At 38.7% G+C, this 21,312-nt stretch overlaps 1 protein-coding gene across 1 annotated transcript in view; it reads right to left on the reverse strand.

Annotated features, from left to right (window-relative positions):
- Positions 1-21,312, reverse strand: part of ANO5 (anoctamin 5) — a gene marked incomplete at its 5' end in the record, with an annotated part of 56,168 nt that overhangs the window by 29,052 nt on the left and 5,804 nt on the right. Inside the window, 2 exon segments of the mRNA XM_080344627.1 lie at positions 1,298-1,411; positions 13,033-13,103. Coding sequence (XP_080200753.1) covers positions 1,298-1,411; positions 13,033-13,103 — 185 coding nt within the window.

The following is a 21,312-nucleotide window of genomic DNA, read 5'->3' on the forward strand; positions in this document are numbered from 1 at the left end:
TACCCAGCATAAGTCCTTAATGAAAACACTCTTTCCTTCATAAAGGACTGAAAGCAGTCAGCAATTCTTTTGAACAGCCCAATGTTGCAGTTTTTGTTCAAAGGAAATGATAATTTTTAATTATGAAATGCTCTAATATGACAAGATATAGGTAGGAAATGTCCTTTACTTCACAGACCTTTAGTTTTGATTATGATTTTGTCATAAGCCTCAGCATAGTTTTCTTCCAATATCCTTAATTTTCTGAATAATACGATTACATGAGAATGAAGTTTCTTTAGTTTCCCTCTCTTTTTTAATTTTGAGATATATATTGGAGAGACTAGTTTGTAAATGTCACCTCTCCTGGCAGAGAGAAGGCAATGAATAAGGAGAAAACGAAAGAATTAAAATCCCTGCAATTAGTATTCTTTTAAATATTGTCCTTTATAAAGTATTTGTTTGTCTTGACTGCATCTCACAGTTCTAGATTTTTTTATGTAGCTTGAATTTACATGTTAGTCCAGTTAGACCTCAAGTGTCAGTGTTAGCAAGAACAAATACATATAATTTACTGATTCCATCTGACCTGCTGCCACCATTCAGTCAACTGGGTCGTGCTGGGAAGCTCAGGGATGATCACTAACCAGCATTTTAGAGAAAGCTCAAACTTCGTACTCTGTTGTTATACACAGGAGGTCTCTTATCAAAGTCACTTTAAATATTCTTCTAGAAGAATAAATACACATACGCAGAGTGCAAGTCAAGCACAGGGAAAAGCTCAAATAGCAGACGTGCTGTTTGTTTTACTCTGAGTATTTATTTTAAAAAAGTCTTAAAAGGAAAATTGCCTGGATCCTTGGACCCGAGAATCTATTTCTGCTCTAACTCAAGTCAAAGGATGGGGGAAAAAAATTACTGTTACATTTCATTTGGATAATGTTTTGCTTATTTAAAAGAAACCTCCTTCATTTAACTATTTACATGTACAGTTTCACCACAGCCACAGGTAACTGCAAGACTGTTAAATGAAGAAAACAAAGCCATTTGGATTACTTGGCACTGATTGTGTAATAAATTGACCAACCTAAGTAACAGAGAGCGATCAATTCAGTAAATAAAGCCCCAAATATCTAATAACATTGGGTCCTAACGCACAACAGTAAATTACACAGAAATTTCAGTACACAGAACAGCTTTTTACACACCTACCAATTTTTTAAGTCCAATTCCAGCTGAGTGCAGTGATTTGAAAGGCTTAGCAACTGATATTTGGGTTATGATAAGAATTAAGAGGACCTCAAAAAGTCAAACTTACCCACTTTTTTTCCCATTCCTTATTGAGATCATCCACATAGGAGAGAACAAAATCAATTCTCCTGACACCATCCCTGAAGAAAATAGAATCTTTGCTTTGATGTCTTTTATCAATCTGTGGAAGACACAGGCATGTGATTAAAAAGAGCAAGTATTGCTGTCGCTCTAAAATGTAACAGAAGACAAAGAAGTTCCCCAAATTGTCTCAATTCTTCAATTTCTTCATAGCTGAAGACACACTTGTGCAAGTTTTAACAAGGGATATATCCAGTTAAAATAATTTCAAAATTAGCTGCTTATGTCCACAAACTCTACATGTAAATAATTAATATATGAAGAATAAATACACGTTAGTGTAGCAATACCTGTGAGCAATGCCACCATCACAATCTTCACTAGTGTGTCATAAATGATCGAGACAAGTGTTATCTGATAGCATGGGGTTTTTTCCTGCAGTTAGTCACAATGTCACCACACAAAACCCAGCCAGGGCACGGTTCATTGACCCGAAGCATGTAGCAAAATGTGAATTCCATGCGTTTTCTTCTATGTAACAAGAGTCACTAAACCAACCACCACAGAGAAACATGTTCCAGCAATGATGACATGTGAAAATGCACACAAACAACATAGGGGTTACATTTCAAAATAGAGTACTTACTTTCTTGGAGGGGAAAAAAAATATCTAATGAAAGGTTATCAATGTAACTGGGTAATTAGTATTCTAATTGGTCTATTAAAGGTCATACTTTCATTTCTCAGCATGCCAGAATGTCATAGTAACAACATTAATCTTTTTCACTCATTAGACAACAGCAATTAATGTTAAGGAAATAAAGGCTTTTACTTCACTCTCCTAGGGATCTCAACATAATATTAGGTAGTATTATTTATTATCATATCAATATTCAGCACTATCAAATTGTTTACAGGACTGGAGGTTCATCCAGCAAAGTGCTCTCCATAGAAATTAATTCTCTGGTCTCAATTTAACTCCATGCTAAGGAAGGTTGGTGTTGGTTTTCTTAACCACAGCTATCACAGAAATTGTATTTATAAAGGACTGGGTTTTCATTTTATTAGAGTAGGAACAAGAAAATAATAATTGAGAGGGATACATCTCCATCTTCTCCCTCTTAAGCCATGCAAGGATGCACGGGAAAAATATCCTGTTCTTTCTTAGGGAACTTTGTAATGTGAATCTTGCTCCCAGTTAACAAAAGGCACCACACAGTGAAGCATGTTATTACTGCAGCCATCCGAGCCACTTGCAATATCATTCATCACTGGTTTTTACCCTGAGACGTCGCTTCAGGAACAGATTATATCTCCTTCCACTCTGCCGGAATAACCAACAAGTAGTTAGTAAGCCCACGGTTCTTCCCCAAAACCCAAACCAGCTGCCAGCACACCCCAAAACTAAAGTTAGTAACAAATCCGTGTCCTTAAAAAAGCCAAGAAAAGCCTCCAACTATTAAAAAATACAAGTACCCACAAACATTATGACTATAATGTCTTTTTTACTAAAGGCAAAGCTGTGCTGGCAACCACCTTGATAATAAACTCAGGTGGTTTAAAATAATGACTCCTATAATGCTAATTGCCATGGTTTGGATACTTAAGCAGATTTTTTAAAAAAGAACAATTGGAAGTTTATTAGAATGGAACGCAAAGGTATCAAAATAAGTGCTGGGTAATGAACAGTGTGAGCCTGTTTCTGTTACACTCAAGTTGGACCCACGGGGACATAAAAAGACAAATGGCAACCAGGTAATTCCAGGGCGGACAATATTACAAGCAATACAATCCACATACTCCAGGACATGTGTTTGTCTTCAGACAGGCTCAAATTTAATAATAATAATTAAAAACATCCTTATTGTGTCATAGTGTTGAACAACTTCATGTGTTTCCACCATACACGCCGGTAACTGCTGAACGCAGGCAGCAGCCGGCTCAGACCATCCAGGCATGCTGGAGAATTCCTGTATTTCTGAAACTATCTGAGCCTTTGGGAGCTGTAAATCAAGCAAAAACACTTCTGAAAATGCTGCAATGTCTTTTTGCCTTCCCTCTTTGGCAATTCTGTTGAGTTTTTCATCATTTTTCTACTTGAGAAATATTTACGGCAGATCAGTTAGAGCAGATTACTTTGTAAGACTGAAAGCAGGACGACTACCTCAGAAAATGCTTTTGTTTCCAAACGCAGTACATAATAATGCAAGACTAGGGGGGGGGTCACAAAAACAACGGAATCCAACAGAACAAAAGAAAAGAAACAGCCTTTTCTTATTCTATTTTGTGCTTATGGCGTTTTTGTAAATACAATTGTGACAAGCAAATCGCAACTGTTTAGATGTTAACTTAACATAGAACCACACCCATATCTACGTAGCATCAACAGTACTGGAACTATTCAACATTACAGCAAGTGAAGCCCAAAGCGCATTCTAACAACTTACAATCTTGGGAATCCGCCTAAAACTGAACTGGTAGTTTAAAAAGACAGAGATTGTGTGAGTGTAGACACTGTCCTAATAAACTACCAAAATCCATATACACAAAGAAAAAGAAGTATAAAGTTCAATCAATAATATTTATTTCACAAAGGGCTCCTGCCAAAGGAGTGTCCCTAATTCCTTGGGCAGCATAGTTATAAATTAGATTATTCCATACAATTGAAGTAATAATTTGTCTGTAGTGTCAAAGTTTGGCAATTTTCTAGAATGTATCAGAATCCTGCTCAGTCATTACAGGCCTGGCTATCAATTTAAGAAGATGCAGTAGTCATCCTTGGATCTGCTTTGAGAAGGGAAATACTTATCATTTCCCTTTCCTGTACATAGGATTATTCATCATGGATAGTGACAGACCTACTTATTAAACCCATAAATTATTCCTTTCCATTTTGCTGCAGTTGGATTTCACAAGAAGAACAAGATCAGTCTTGCATATTCATGCCGTTCTGTGCATAAATGTGCACTCACAGGTTTAAAATATATAAAATGTTACTAATTTGCACTGGTCGCATCAGTGAATCATAAAACATTATGGATCAGTACATCTCATTCTTTAACAGCTCCTTCCAGAACTGTATTCAAATTAATTGATCTTAGACAACCTGCAGTTATTAAATGAAGTTACACCTCATTGGAGCAGATATTGTGTGATGTGCACCTTCTGGAATACACGTAACCAAATTCGAACTTCCCCACGCAGCTTTGGAATAATTGAATAACAGCCAATAAGGAATTACAAAAGAGATGGAGCCCCGAGGCGTATGGTGAAAACTCAAGAGGCAAGAGCCACAAGTTGTAACAGGGAAATTCCTCCTGGATTGAGGGTGGGGTTGAGCAGGAACAGGTACAACAGGTTGCCCAGATTGACTGTGTCATCTCCATCCTCAGAGATCACACAGCTTGACCAAGCAAGGCCCTCACTGAGCAACCTGATCTAAGTTTGAAATCAGCTTTGCCTTGAGGAGGAGATTGGTCAAGGAGACCACCAGAGGTCCCTTCCAGTCCAAGCCAGTGTATGATTCTACGAAATGGTGCTACTTCCAAAACGTTCAATAAATCCATCAGCTACAAAGCAAGTTTACAAAAGCTACTTGTTCAAAAACAAATACTGCTCTCCCGTTCTCCAGTAGTAACTTCCCAGTTTTAATAGTCTTAATTACCTCTATAGGAACTATAAGACTTTGTAGCCTGTAGACAGATGTGCTAATTGAACCCTGTATGGTCTATCATAAAGAGGGAAATTTTCTTTTGATGTGGCTACATAAGTGCAAACTGACTGGATTCATACAGAATTAATATTTGTAGTTACGCCATAAGCGATAACTTCTGGCTAGACATCCAGTGGAGGTCAGGGTATGGACCCACCTTCAACCAACCTTCCAAGTACCTGGATTCGCAATCCTCGCATCAGGGACTCAAGCAGGGCAGGTTATAAGAAAGACCAAGATGTCAGTACAAAAATAAACAAAGCCCAGCTCAAGATGAAGTAAGGCCACAACATCCCATCACGGTCAGTTCTGCCCAAACTGCTTTGGTGTAAAGGGTGTAAATGCTGGTTGATGGTCACACGCTACATCCAAATCCATCAAAACCCTCCTGCTCAAGCCTTGGCCACCTCGCTCGCACCAGTGGCCCAGACAGGCCTCTCCAGGGCCAAAGCAAACAGCGAGAGGGGAAAGGGAACTGCTGGCTGTGGCAGCAACCGCTAAACACAGAAAGTGCTTCAGAAAAGCAGCTTTGGAGTGAAGCTGAAGAGACCGTGGTCAACATTTCCCTGGCCCCATACCAAAGCACACAGGCAGCGGACCTTGGTCAGCACAATCTGCCAGGCCTCGGTGGTCTAACGATAGCACAGCACCTGAAAAGCAAATACGTCTTACAGATTATACCTGGATGATCTAATCCTGTATATTTTCACAGGACTCGGGGATTTCTATTTCTGGCTATCTACCTAACAGGAAATTTATGTCCCCACAGGCCACTCAGCGCAGGTCTCTCCTTGCAGGCAACGGAGCTTCCTCCAAATACCCCTTGCTACTCAATATCCCAGCTCTCTCCATGTTTGTACTTCAAAGACCAAAGAACTTGGCTTAGAGCAGTACTTTTCAGATTAATATTCAATCAGAAAACTGCAGGTTTCTCAGGGGCCTACATTTAAAACCACACTTCCCAAACTCAGCTCCCCAGAGTCCGAGGTTTCACAAGTGTCCGACCTCGCAGAGCTGGGACTGCGGGTTCAGACCTCAGCGTCCCTCATCTTCTGCTTTTTGTACCTCAGAGTGGGAAGATGGTTTAAAACAGTGATTTCCGTACCAAAGCAGTAAGTAACCAACACCAATTTGAGACAGAGGAAGCCAAGATATGAGCTTCATTAGAGTTACAGGAAGAATCTGTGTCTATTAGTAACGGGTATGCTGAAAAGTTATGTCAATAACATGATGCCCACCAGCACAGCTCTATTATCAAAGTCCTACATTACCAGACAAGAAAACTACCTGAAATTACAAAAATAAAATTGATTTGCAACATTTTGCTTACAAGATACAGTCTACAAACCAAGTATTTATTTACTGCACACCTTTGATAATCATTCAGGCAAATTATTTTATCACAGACAATGTAACAAACCAAAATAACTGTATCACAAAGGAATTCATTAACTTAGGAATTAAAAATCCACTGCAGAAAAAAAAAATCAGAAAATGGACAAAAATACAAGGGCTTGAAAGATGAATGAAAATACAAGAAAAGCCTCCACAATTGGAGGGGTAGGAAACATTCAATGGCTTAAAAACAAATTTATCACCCTTGACCCCCAGTGCACAGAGAACATTTATACATCTCCCTCTTCACAGAATTAAACATGCTTACAGCTATATGAGAAACATGGTGATTAAAGTGCTGCTGTGCTAAATACAACCGCTTGATAAAATGTATTTCCAAAAGCAAAATGCTCCTGGAAATGCATTTCCACAACATATGAAAATATACAGGCACCCTGCTGAAAATCAAAAAGGCAGATTCCTGGTTTCTGCACAGTAAACTCAGGTCCCATTAGAGCAGAGAGCCCCTTTGCATGAAGTTCTCTTCAATATTCTTCCTTGGAGGAATCCAGGTAACCAAAGTGCTTCCCCACTTCAAAGAGGTGAATTAACAACACAAGATCTTAATGCCATGTCCAAGTTATGCTTCATGCAGGCTCCAAAGTTGCATACAAAACTATAACCTTTCCCATTCAACAAAAAAACCACAAAAGCTCAAGTATTTCTTGCAGCTCAAACTTGCAAGCTGCTTTTTGCACCTTTACCACGCTCGTGTTGCAATTTTGAATCACGGGGAAATCAGAAAGCTTGAAAACATGCATTTCAAAACCGTTTAGGACACCAAGATGTTTGCACTAAAATCTAAATGCACAGAAAAAGCCTCTCTGGAGAAAAGACAATGAACAAGAACAGAACAAAGAAACATAACAAATATGCTAAGGGAGCGTACATGTTAATGTAAGACACCAGAGCCCAATGTAAGCAAGCAGACAGTTCGAATACACCTCAGCATGTACTTCTTCAGTTATCTTAAATGAGTTTTATAATTTTTCTCTCCATAAAAGCATAATGGTTATTTTAAGTTTTCTGGTATATTTACCAATTAATACAATTATCTTGGCTATGAATTTCAACAAGAGGATATTTTGAGCCTTTCCTTATTACTTGCTACAATAAGAACAAACCAAAAGGCAACACATTTCAAATGGTGTCAGGATTTCTTGCTCTTTACAACATTTTAAAGTATCATGCTGACTCAGAGAGCCCTCCAGATAAAAAGGAATCCCACATTTGTTAATAACACCACAGTCAGAATGTACCCTATAACCCATCAAACCAAAACAATGCTAAAAAAAGCAAACTTTCCAGTTTACTCCACCACTACTTAACTTTCCAATTTTATTTATTATCCTTTTGATTCGCTGGAATTTATCATTTAAGCCATCACTGGGAAAACCACAAAAACCACATTCGTTTTTATATGCTAGAAAAAGAATTTCTAGAAGGATGGCTTCCTTGAAACTGGAAAATTTTCAGGTGAGGGACTTTTTGGCAAACGGTAAGAGAAGACGCCACACAGATTCATGCAGGGAAGCATGAATATCGCTTACTGCTTACCACTTGATGTTCAGGGATGAGTAAAGTAGTCTCAGTGCTGTTTAGGCCCTGCCAGTGGCATCACGGGAAAAACATAATGTTGTTAGCGACGATGCAAAGGACGCTTTCAAATAAAAGGCTATTTCAGAAGAAATAGTGCAGCTTCTGGTTTAAGTTGCTGAAGAGCTGTTCTGAGCGATAGATGGGTTTTCAGTCTAGATCAAGTTTACACAAAGCTCTACTCTCTCAGGTGAGCTGGGTCTCCAGCCTACGGCCCCTATTGATTTTTAAATATTAGTAAGAATAACTTTCAATAAAAGCGATACAGTAACCCTCAGCATTTCCATTATAAAACATGAAGTCTAGACAACTTGGCACAGATTCCCATTTGCAAGCTGATAAGGAACAAATTTTAACAGTATTGTTGTTATTTTCACATCAAAGAGAGAAAATGTACATAGCACAGACGGCTGCACTTGCATTCAGAACAAACGTGACACCCTTCTTAGCTATTTTTTTCAATACAAACTGAAATTACATCCTGTGAACTGAAGAAAAACAAATGTGAGGAGACAAATCATTAATCTCATAGTGCAGACAAGGCAAATTGGTATCGGTAATTGCAGTTGTTCCACCTAATGAGACTGGTGAGGGTTTCCCAGCTTCCAGTTCTGATCCACGCCTGCTGAGGCCCTACCCTGATTTTAGTTGTATTGGTTTTATTAATACAAGGTCTGGGTGCTCATTATTTTTCTGTATGGAGCCCCAGAGGGTGCTGCAATGTCCTCTGAATATTTTGCAGGCAGGAATGGCAGGAATAAGTGGCTTGGAGGCTTTGCTGTTGGGATGAATGATGGTTTACAGTCCCTAATCAATTTGGCAACACCTAATTCTGTTAGTCAATAATTTCTCACACTGTTCTCCTGCTTCTGAAAACAAATTATAGACAGGTTTAAATGGTGCAACCAAACAGTGCAAGCGGATTAGGAAAATATGACAGTTCCCTATGGAATTGAATTAGCTTTCAACAGAAGCAGAATATTCACTTCATTTCATTATCATATCATCATTTATTGGTTTGAGGTTGTATTATTTCAAAAACACGCATTTCCCAAAATCCAGTTTTCATAAAGTACTGTCTATGATTTTTGAAATTAGAAGTGAATATTTTTCACTTTTATTACAATTTTACTTGAGAGAAACCACACAGGCCCGCTCCTATAGTTTTGTGAGACATGTTATTTTTGTTCCTATTTCCATTGCAAGTAATACACACACACACATCTCTACATTCTTTCTTTGTGATGCCATCTGAGTATTTGCTTATCTAAATAAGATAAAAACGTCCTTTTCAGAATTCAGTCAAACCCAGAGAGATTGATCTGGTTTTGGCCAGGAATCCACATGAGAAACAATGCAAATATAAATAGCTGCACTGTGCCCTTACCTTAAGACAGTCTGAACTGGCTTTAAAGTCTAATCCTCTCATCACTGATGCTACTGGAAAAACCTGCACTATTTGTAGAGAAATAAGGGCTGAGACACTTAAATGGAAAGTTTTTCTCCAATTATACACTGAAAATACCTGTCATGTAAAGTACTGTACAAATTTGACATTGATAACAGTGCAGCCTTGCTCTTGTTGTCCCCATCTTTTCTTCCACCTCTCCATCCTGTGCTGCTCCCACCTCCTCCATAATTCAATGTAACTATGGATTTTAGCCACCCGTGCTTCACTCCGAAATACAATTGTAATATCTTTAGTGAAACATTCAACTGTGGGATGAAAACAGCGGCCAGCTGCCAAAACCCCTTTGTACATTCCCATTTGCTTTGTGAAACGCTTTCCTGCTAAACCAGGGAACTCCCCCTGCTCTCTGTACAACTGCCTGAAATTATTTGGCTCAAGTCCTGCTGGTTATGTATTAAAAATAATGATAGTCAACATACTTTTACCTTGTACATTTAAAGTGCAAGAACTCTTCTAGAGAGACATCATTTTCTCATCTCATGCTAAATTCTATGTACAATACAATGGGGCTTCAGTCTTTATAACACATGAACCCCGAAACAAGAACCAACCTGTGCTTTCAGAAATGCTCAAATAGTCCAACTTGGTTGAGATGAAAACCAAGAACAAGGGCTGGCAGCACTGCTGGGCTGGTCCTTCGTACTTTGGAATCCACTCTTGTATTAATAATGGTATTTTATGTTTCTACTTGAAAAGCCACTGGTCTGAATTGCAAATGAACAAGCATGAAAGTAATGTACGTTATCATGGTGTTTTTTTCAGAGAAAATAAATCAGTTCATTTGGAACACCTGCAGCAACTGCTGCTCTCAAAATAAATAACTTGTCTCACATCCCTAATTTTGGTAAAACCCTTTGCTTTACCACATTGGATGGAGCTCTGCCCATTTACTTCTGCTAACCTGGCTTAAATAAAATGACTTGTTCTCAGATTATCTCACAATCAAGTTACAATATGGAAAATCCTGTTGAACAGAAATGTTTAGTAAGCATTTCATTGGTGGGAAATGAACAGCAAAGGTGAACATTTCATCCTTAACTGTGCTAAATGAACTCCCAGCTTGTCGCAGCCAGAGTAGGGCACTATCCTGCACCTTTCCTCAGAGTAGCACAGCCCCGTATGGGCTGAGAAACTCAGCGTCCACATGCACACAACGCAAACACTTTAAATTACTTTGTACTTCTTAATTGGAATAGCAGACAAATAGTCCTCAGCACACACCTCTTATAGATGTCGATAAAACACAAACTAGTTAGTAAGTCTTCTACAAAATCTGTACTAACTTTACGATTATAGCCTAGAATTTTACTATCAGGAAATTTAATACAAATTCAACTTTTTAACCTTCCTTCCGATCTTAAATTATATAACTGACCTTCTTCCCTCCTATGAATAATATATTTTGTCAGTGGGCCTCATCCTCGTTTGCTTTTTAATTTGAATGACTAATTATAATCACAGAACAGAGATGCACTGTGCTATCAAAACAGAATTATGCCATTATATCTATTTTTCTGATGCTGTCTTTGCATACATATAATGCACAGAGAAAAAACAGATTCTCAGCTTTTCTTTCATTGATTTTCCAATTTTCTTGAAAGGACTTCCAGAGGAATTTATGGATTTTTTGGAACACAAACACCATAAAGCCTGATCCAGGTAGATTCTACGTGGAGACTCGATTAGGACAGTTGCTGGTCCCTAATAGAAGTCACTATCTGTGAATTATTGATCTAAAAAGGAGGTAATTTGAAGCAGTCCCCATCTTAGTGCCTATTTGAAATTATCCTTAGCATACCCAGTTTTATTCCCCTCCAGTCTGTGCTGAAAACATCTCCTTGCTTCCCAGCATCTAGAAATGCCGCATGCTATAAGGCTTGGCATAGGAAAAGCTGTTGAACTCTAAGCAATCCTGTTCCTTTTGTCCTTGTGGGAGATTAAAAGAAGGAAAATAAAGACACTCAACAAAAATTATATAAAAAGGGCAAAAAAAAGGGTAATTTAGGGAAGCAGCAGTGGATTAGAGCACAAATGCAAAATCATGAGGAAGGACCAAAGCGCCACTGACAGGAGACTCAATTACTTTTTGAGTCCTGGATTTCATCTGACTTTTGTGTATGTGTTGGCAGCTTTCACTACAGACTGTTTTTCACCTTCTCTTTTGTTTTACTCGCATCATTCCTTGTGTACATATCACATGCTCCTTCACAGATTACAAAAGAAAACTAAAAGCCACTGAATTATGGATAGGTAATGTTTTCTGTTTTACATATTTGAATCCTGATTTCTTTTTCCCCTGCTGTTGCTAATTCAACAATAAGGATGTAGCTTTTCCTCCCTACTGCTGAGCAGAAACATATAGTTATTGTACGTTATGTTTCTTCTTCTCCAAAAGAAACGACAGTAAGCATAATGAAGTTGTGACTTGAATGTAATTCATTTAACTCTTTCCCAACGGTCTTTTTATGAATGAATTCCATTATCATTTTAAAATTACCTGACCTTATTGTTTTAAGACTTCTAAGCTTTTGTATTTTCCAACTGCAGGAACAAAGTTCATGGTTTAAGTAACAAGAACGTTTCCCATCTGTCGCTAAAGTAAAATTATAAAGTAGAGAAATGTGCTGTCTTTCAAAACAAGAACAAAGCACGTTGACCTGAGCTAAAAAGGGTCCTGGTGGAAAGGGGAGAAATCATGGCTTGTTTTTTATGGCAGGGCAGATGACCTGGCTCAGTTCCTATGGGAACACATTGAGGATGACAGAAGGCAGCCCAGTGGAGAACTGCAGGAAAATGAATTCTAACAGTTTATAGAGAAGAATACTGAAGTTGTGACAACACATGAAGATAAAGGATTAGCATTGTATGGAAAAAGAAACCAGGGCTACCTTACTTCTGGAATGAATTCATGGAAAAGATTTAAGGATAGACTTAACCTGAATATCTAGGACATTGATCATCAAGCACTAAGCCTGTCGTGGCTGATAAGAGTGTGAAACGGGGCAAGAAGATTAACTCCGTAGCTTTATGTCTGCCTAACGCATAGAAAGCAAAAATCAGGTAAATGAGACCGCATTCCTAAAACTCAAACCTCTATTTGCTTTTTCATAAGTCTTGCTGCACTGTCACAAAGTTCCTAGAGTAGAGGAACCTGAGTGCTTTGATTTCCCTACCGAGCCAGCAACATAGTTTGCAGCATGAAACAAAGTGCTGGGTTTGTGCAGAAGCATTATGTTTTTCCAATTGCCAAAACATCAAATGATTGTTTCTCATTTCAAGACTAATGCTGGAAACACCGTTTCCTACCACCACTGCGTTGCAGCGCTAACATTTGTAAGTCTGTTGCAAGACTCAATGAGTGTGAGTGGCACTTTCATGGTTTTGCTCCTTCAGAACACTAGAGGAGGAAATGTTTACATGCATAATAAAGGCAGTATAAGACAATCTGAAAGAAATACTGTTTTTAAAACTAAATCTCTCTTACACAGCAACTGTTCCTCTTTCTTCCTACCAGTAATGAATTAGCACCGTCTGTACTGGACCTTACCTCGGAGCTGCTGGGGATTTCTGATTCTGCAGATGAAACAGTTTCACATAAGGGTCCATTGCATTCTTCCCCTAAGGAACATGGAGAGAAAGATTCACATAAATACATTCCTTATTTTAAAACATGATTGTAGCTGAAAACGAAGTGAACCTCGAGGGCATGGAACTACAAACAAGCAAAAGCTGGAAAATAGTACTCAGCCACATAAAATCTGCACGAACAGTTCTTCGAAGGGAAAAAAAACTCTGGGAGACACAAGATACTCAGTCTGTCCTACCTGGTTGTGACCTTGCAGACACAGGAACACAGTTTAAGATGTAACAAGCAAAAATCTATCAGCATCATGTATTTTATGAGATATTCATTGTCTCAAATGCCTGATAGGTGATGTCTACAAGAGTCTAACACTTGTAGCTTTGCTGCCTCAGTTATCAAGTTCAGTTATCTCTGGAGTTTTGCTAGAAATTGCATTATTTTTTTGTTGCTAAGGAATGAATGGTGCATATCTCAAGATTATAGATGCCCACATAATGGAGATATGCTGACAGGATCAATATCAACTTTAACCACCAAGCTTCTTGTTACTTAAAATAAATAAAATCCTCACCTTGATCTTAACAACAGTATTGAAATCTGACCTGACTTTCCTGCAAATATAGCCAGTCCACCAAGGACACTTATCTAAATGTTAACATACAGGGAAATGTTAACATTATAGGGAAAAATCACAGCAGGAAGTATTGGTGGGTACAGCTTAGACTGGACAGACTGACTAGCACAGCTTAGTCTAAGCTGTGGGACATCTATGGCTAGATTAGTCCTACCAATAAAATACAACCTACTCTCCTTTTATTTTTTCAGAACCTTCAAATATTTGGTGTCAAAATTGCAGCCAGGCAGGATATAAACTGTTTTGTCTACAAATCTATAATAAGATACTTAGGCAAAAGAAAACAAAATAGAGGAAACAAAGTGCTCTCAAGCTGTCTAAGTTCACTTACAGAAAATGGTCTCTGTAATTTGTAACTGTACATACGATGTGATAAGAAATTGGGCAATAGTGTGCAATGGTATATAACATATAACAAAATGTCTGAATGCGGAGACATTCACAGTTGTTGCACGCTGTTCTGCTAAAGCAAAGTATGCCTGCAAAATCTGTATTAGTTGATATAATTTGAAAATTTAAGTTTTATTCGTGCACCTATAGAAAGATGTTGCATATGGTGATGCAAGTTGGGAGAATAGCATTAAGTCACCTCTAGAACGTTAGTGTGGAAGCTGATAATTTGGGGTCATTCTGCCTGCCCAAAAGTATCATAAATAGTGATTCCACGGCCTCCAACAGCAGCCTTGGATTATCCTGTCTGTAGTTGTGAAAGTTTAACCTCAGGAACAAGCACGATTTTGAGTTGTACATTTTAAATGCTCTCCCAGCACCACAGCTGATTACTTATGCAACTTGTGAAACGAAATTCTCTCAGTATCTCTGATCCTGAGGAATAAAACTGAGTAACCCCAGTGCAGCACCCAAGGTGGCAAAGAGAGAATGTAAAACATATGTTAACTGAGAAGTACAACACACTTTACGTTCACTCCTTACAAAACACATAACAGCGTTCCTAAGCAGGAAAGAAATGCATGTTGAAGTCATATAGGAAGGTATAGAGGAGCCGCACATCACAACTGCAACAAAAACAGGGAACAGAGATGTTCAATTAATTCCTAACCAAAAGGGCTGCCTAGAGATAGCTAGAAATTTACTTGTAAACCACATTGCAAAAAGCTTGGCTCGTATATGATAGCGATGACTCATAGGAACTTAAATCAGATTTCCAAGAGGCTCTCACAGGAAAAAAATACAAGAGGACAGAGCAGACATACAACAGGGAGGAAGGCGCAATGCTGGTTAGTACGATACCTTCTGACCACGATGGCTTGAACTTGGTGAGAACCACAATGTCATCTTTAAAAGGAAAAGACACTTCAGTAAGAACCAGAAGGAAAATTCACTCTGAACATGAACCCGTTTAATAATTCTCCTCTATCCTTTACAGTATGGCCACTATATCCAAACAACAAACAAGCCCTGGAAACAAGAGACCGTGACCTAGACCTTTTTCTCCAGGCACATCATTCAGCAACACAAAGATGCCACTTTCACATATGAGCAGCAGGGAGGAATGTAATAGTTTCTGCTAGCCAAGAAAACACCTTTAAAATTCTTCAAGAAATTATAACTTCATATCTAAAGAGAGAGTAAAACAATAATATCCCGATAAATCCATTATATTTAAGGGAACGGCCTTGTTTTTCAACACTACATGCTCTACTGTATGTGAAGAGATCTAAAAAGTCCTGCACACCAAGAAGAATGAATGAGGACATCTGCTAAGAATAAATAGCCCTTCAGTATAAAATGCACTTTTACAAATTACAGTCACTCCTTCCAAATTTTTTGTACAAAACTAACCCCAGAATCACACTAAGACTATCAGAACCCATTAAAATCGCTTCAGACATACAAAATTTCAATATTTATTCAAACCATTGGCCCTTCCCGGGCATGCACGTACCCCAGCTGAAAGAAATGTCTTTTTCCAAATGTAACCGCCGTCTCCAACAGCCTTACAGTTCTGCACACAATTATTTGTAACTCCTTAAACACGTGCCTTGGGATTTTGCACATTATTAGAAATAAGTGAGCTTTGAATGGTCTATAATTTTGCAGTATTAACATATGCTGTCCCAGACTCCACCTCACCACAGGGCAACCTACTTATAAACCTTTGGTGTGCCAGCCCGAAGAATTACAGGCCGTTTCTGTTTCAATGTCAGACCCAAACGATCAGATCAGCAGGACTCCAAAACAGTTCAGAACTCAAGACTGGAGAATGTAATCCAGACTAATTTCGCCCCTTAAAATATATGTGGTTTACCCCACAAAAAGAAGGTATTTTAATGCGTGCCATCTTATGATTTCCCTAACAAACACAAAAAATGGCTTCTTGTGTATTGAAATGATTAGTCGTTCTACAATAGCTCAACTTTGTTCACAGTATCTGAATCACTTTATTTTTCTACATTGAAAACAGACATTTTTGGGAAAAAAAGGAATTTAATTCCATGTCTTGACCTCCTGGTTAAAAGAAGTGGTTTAATATGATTAATATTTCGGGAATCATGAAGTTGTCCTTCAAAGCCTTTTTATTCATTCCATGATGAAAGACAAAACTGCTCAGTGGTCTGGACGCCAACATGCTCATGGGTTTTCAAAGACATTACTGTATCTGCAATTTACAGAACTGGCAGACAAGCTATTCAAGTACAAATGAATGTCTTTAAAACTCAGATAAATGGATGGGAGACCAGATGCATGACCTACCCACCCTTTATTTGACAGAAAGCAGGAAATTCTCTTTGACGACAATGGCAATACTGGCTTTGTAAACTTAAAGTCACCTGCAAGAAAACAAGCAGCTTGAAAGAAATTCTGTTTATTTCAACAAGTGCTGTTGAAGTTCATCTATGAACACTTATGAAACAAAAGCAAATGGATTCATGTTGCCATAAAAAAGTCACAATGCCATTGTAAATCAAAGCGTCCAATAGCCCTTCAAGTTGTGCCAGGGAAGGTTCAGATTGGACATTAGGAAAAATTTCTTCATGGAAAGGATTGTGAAGCACTGGAACAGGCTGCCCAGGGCAGTGGTGGAGTCACCCCTGGACGGGTTTAAAAGATGTGGAGATGACGTTCTTAGGGACACGGTTTAGTGCCAGGGTGAGGTTATGGTTGGACTTGATGATCTTAAGGGCTTCTTCCAATCAAAATGAACCTATGATTCAATGTTTTTGTGATAGCTGAGGTGAGGAAAGCATCACCATTTAAAGATGCCACAGGACTGGCCATGTATCCCTCTGCACCAAAAATGAGCTGCACATTCTCTAGGAGAAGTACAACCTGTCACAGAGCATGTCCTGGTCACAACACCCATACCTCAACTAGGGAAATAAAAGGTCCAGGACATGGGCCCAACCACAGACCTGCTCACTTAACTTAATTATTAGTGCACTCTGTCCAGCCAGAGCAGAAACACACTTTGGAGGACATCACAGGCCAGGTTCTGCTCTTCAAAACAGCATGAAGAAGTCAGCCCAGCTTGGGGAAGGAGGCAGTTTGGTGCTATGGACGTGGCTGGACTGTGCTACTTGTTCTAAAAGGCCAATGAAAAAATCCTTGGCTTTTCTCATTACTAGCAGAGGCCAAGCCAGGGATGCTCCAGCATCTTTAACTGTACCTAACCAGTGATGTCCCTGAAACATGATGATCTATGTCACTTCAGCATCCTTAGTCTGCTGGTAGATGGGAAGAAAAAAGGTGGGTCAGTGCTGCAGCACTTCAGCTACCGCTGGACACGGAGCAGCTGCTCCAGGGATGCTGCAGCCTGGCAGGTCACAGCAGCTCTGCCTCAGAAAAACCAAGAGAAAGAATCTAAATTTTCCTTTCTTTCAACTTCTATCAACCTCATTCATCTGCTCCAAGTAGAGCTCTTGGTAGATGTCTATCAGTAAAAACATCAACAGGTTAGGTACTTCTAAAGCCAAGTGGCAGCCAAATAGACTATTTATGAATCAAAATTTTCATTTTGCTACTTAAACTAAAAAATCATCTGCATGTGCACACCTAAGACCTCTGACAGAGCTGTTGTATTGCAAAGGGAAAGCCAGAGCCAGGATTCTCAGGCAGGTGCTGACAAGCCGTTTAATGGGCAGCAGCAGTAAGACAGTTTTCCTACTGCTACTGCTGCTACTTTCAGCGTTGGTTCCAAAATAACTGCTTCCATTTATTTCCACTATGTCCTTAGACACAGTAACAGCATCCCATTCAGTCAACAAAAGCAAGCAGGTAAAACCAAACAGCTTTCAGACCTGTCAAACTCTCCTGCGTGTGTCTGATGCCTTTGACATATTGGTTTACACACACATATATATCCCTAGACCAAGTTTTTGATGGTCGAGGTACAATAAATAAACGAAACTCTAAACAAATAAACAAAAAACCCCATAACCAAACAGAAACAACCATCAATAACATAAAACAAAAACCCACCCAACAATAATAAAAACATTGAAATATACATGGCAGTTGTTACAAGGTAGCTACTTTGTACTATGAAGAATATTCCTAATATTCATCCTTACCAAACAATGAAAGATTTTATTCCCAGATGTCTTGAGGTTACCATCTTAATAGAGCCCTGCCATTATTCAGTAACCTGGCCTGCCTGACAGAAAAGATAATTCAATTTAAAACATGATTATTTATCACTAAATCAATGTGCTCTTTACAGCACCGTGTCCTTTGCTCCCCAAAGATCGCGGTGGGATTCCCGCTGCAGCGGGATCTACTCTCACCAACTTCCATCCTTGACAAGGATTCAGCACTGAGTCACTGCCAAAAATGTGTAATGAACACAGATCTCTGCAGAACAAGGTCACTCATTCCAAGTGAGCTTCGTCATGACTAAAGTGCTTCCATATCTAAGAAAAATACAGCTTTAAATGACTTATTAACTACATTTATGTGTATATTGACCATCTCCTCCCAGAGCTGGATGACTGAGTTGCCCAGGGGGACCAAGGACCCACCTGCACCACTGAATCAGAGAGTCCATCTCAAAATTACACTTGAATTGGTGCTTTGTGCACACTCAGAGCTGCTCCTAAAAATTTAAAACTATTCTTTAACACGAAAACATAAAATTCTCCATAAATCCAAGAAAATTTATTCAGAATATTTTAAAAGAACTTGATGATTCCCTTAAAAAAGATTGCTTTCAAGTATGGTTTGCTTCACAGGCATATTAGTTTTCAGCACGTGTTTTATCATTAAACAAGTGGTTCCAGAGAACAGATATTTGTCAACACATAGAAAGTAAAAGGAAACAAACAACAGCATTTCATATAGGCAAAAATATACAGAAGAGAAATCTGCTCCTAACAATAAGAAAGTCTCATTTAGCATTTGGAAAAGTCATGAAGTCCTCAGTTCTAATCTCTGGTATAGTAAATGAGGATTTTATATCAGAACTTGAGGTTTACCCTCAGCCGCCTTCCTTTTAAAGAGCTATAAAATCTCCTCTTTTAATTAAATCAATTAAAAGCACTTGGCTAAAGAAAATAATAATAATAATAATAATAATAATAATAATAATAATAATAAAAGAGCAGTGCAAATCTGTTTTTAGAAAAAAAAACGCAAGCATAGTGTTGTAACACAGAACTTGAACCTGAATAGCATTTCAGTGCGGTCAAGGCAATAACCATAACCATATTGGACGTACCAGCACAGACCAAAGCTCAAGCATCCTGTGATCACCGAATTTAGCACTTGCAGTTTTCAGGCATCAGCATTTTGCAGAAGGACACAAGTAAACTGATTAATAGGTTCAAATGCAATTAAAAAAAAGAAAGCCCAGATCAGTGACAGCTGTAGAAAGTCTGGTGTTTGTTAATTGTCTAGCATTTCGATGCATGTAATTAAAGGGGATGGCAAATTAAACCTCCTAAGAGCAGGGTGGTAAAATACCAGATTGCAGATGACCTGACAGCTCCTGAAGCAAATGGCTGTGCTTGTTGGTACTTAAACTATTCGGATGTGTGGGGCCAGATTTCATCAGCACCATCTGACTGCAGAGGCAGAAAAACAGCTCAGGCAGTTGCCTTGCACATATATGAATATAAAAGCACCAGGTGCTTGCGATTTCCTTCAAAAAAGCTGAAGAAAAGGGAACCACAGTATTGCTTTTCATCGCAGCCCAAGGGAACGATGAGCACCTCAAAAAGTGTTAAGTACAGGGCTGCTTTCCTGCTGTTCCCAGAGATACACTTAAAATCTTACAGCATCATTAATGCATGCTCATTAATTACATGCTCATTAATGCATTTCTCCCACTGAAATCACTGAAGCAACACAATCTTTATCTTGTTTCAGCATTTGCAACACACACGTTTTCAAAAGTAGTGGAGGGCCCAATGTATTTTTCACTACATGCCCATCCTTGTATGTCAGATCTTCTATAGAGAAGAGAACAGCGGTACATGAACAGGGAACTAACAACAAGGAAATAGTGAAAAAATGCTGAGAAGGGGGTTGGCATAAACTAGGAACGCATATAACTTGTACTTTCATTAAGAAAGTTAAAAGCAATATATATTAAAAAGACACGTGATGAATTTCCCGTCCTCTGGCAGTACTCCTCAGTTTCATGCTACCCAGACATTTAATTTCAGATGGCCAATTTCATCTGCTCTACCTAGTTCAATACTATTTTAGTTATGCTTCCAATGAAATGCATCATTGGGAATTTCACTGGTATATTCACCAAGTATTTAATTTTCTCATATTAACATAAAAATATACCAATATAGAAAGACTTTTTACAAACAAATCCCATCAACTTTTTTTTTTATTTCCTGACGTATGAGTTTGCAAAACTCACCATTTTCTGTCTGAATTACTTCAAAGACGATGGAATAACTCTGGAAGTCATATACTGACCTCAGAGAGAAACAGTTCCCATCAATCAAGAAAACGAGCAGGGCAATGGACCACAGCTCCCATCACTTAGGGTTTTTTAAGTAAACACCCATCGATTAACGGGACTGAAGTACACGCTGGCATCCTGCTTGCCAACAGCATCAAAACCACGTCTGCAAGTCATTCATTCACTAGCATGGTATACTTGTGGCACGCTATAAATTGTACAAATATAGGCTCTCCCATTTCCTACCTGATAGTTAAGAAAACCCCTTGGAATAACAAGCCACAGGGCCCTTTCTAATTTCGGGCTAGCACAGAAAATTAAACGCCAGTTATCTCTATCACGAGCCCTACCCAGATGCCTTACTGGCCTTCTGCTCTCTTGCCAAAGGCCTCAGATTTCACTTTTACCCTTTGGAGCCTGTGAAGGAAGACAAAGGATCACCCGGGATTTCCAGTTAGAAGACTGGAATTCACCCAAAGAGATTCTCACTTCCTAAAAACCAGCATTTGGAGCTTCACTACCTCAATGGGTCCTCATTGAGATCCAGTGGAGAATGGCTCCAATAGCACCAAAAGACCCAGACAAAGCAACATGTGAAATACTGAAGTGCTTTTATTGTGCTGTTTTGTGTAAATGGGTGATCCACATGCACTGGAAAAAAAGTCTGATTTGAAACAGCAGCTTAGAATTAAGTCTTTTAACAAAAATAACACCAAATGTTGGTCTATTCTTA

Source organism: Nesoenas mayeri, assembly GCF_963082525.1.
Source record: "Nesoenas mayeri genome assembly, chromosome: 5".
NCBI lineage: Eukaryota > Metazoa > Chordata > Aves > Columbiformes > Columbidae > Nesoenas > Nesoenas mayeri.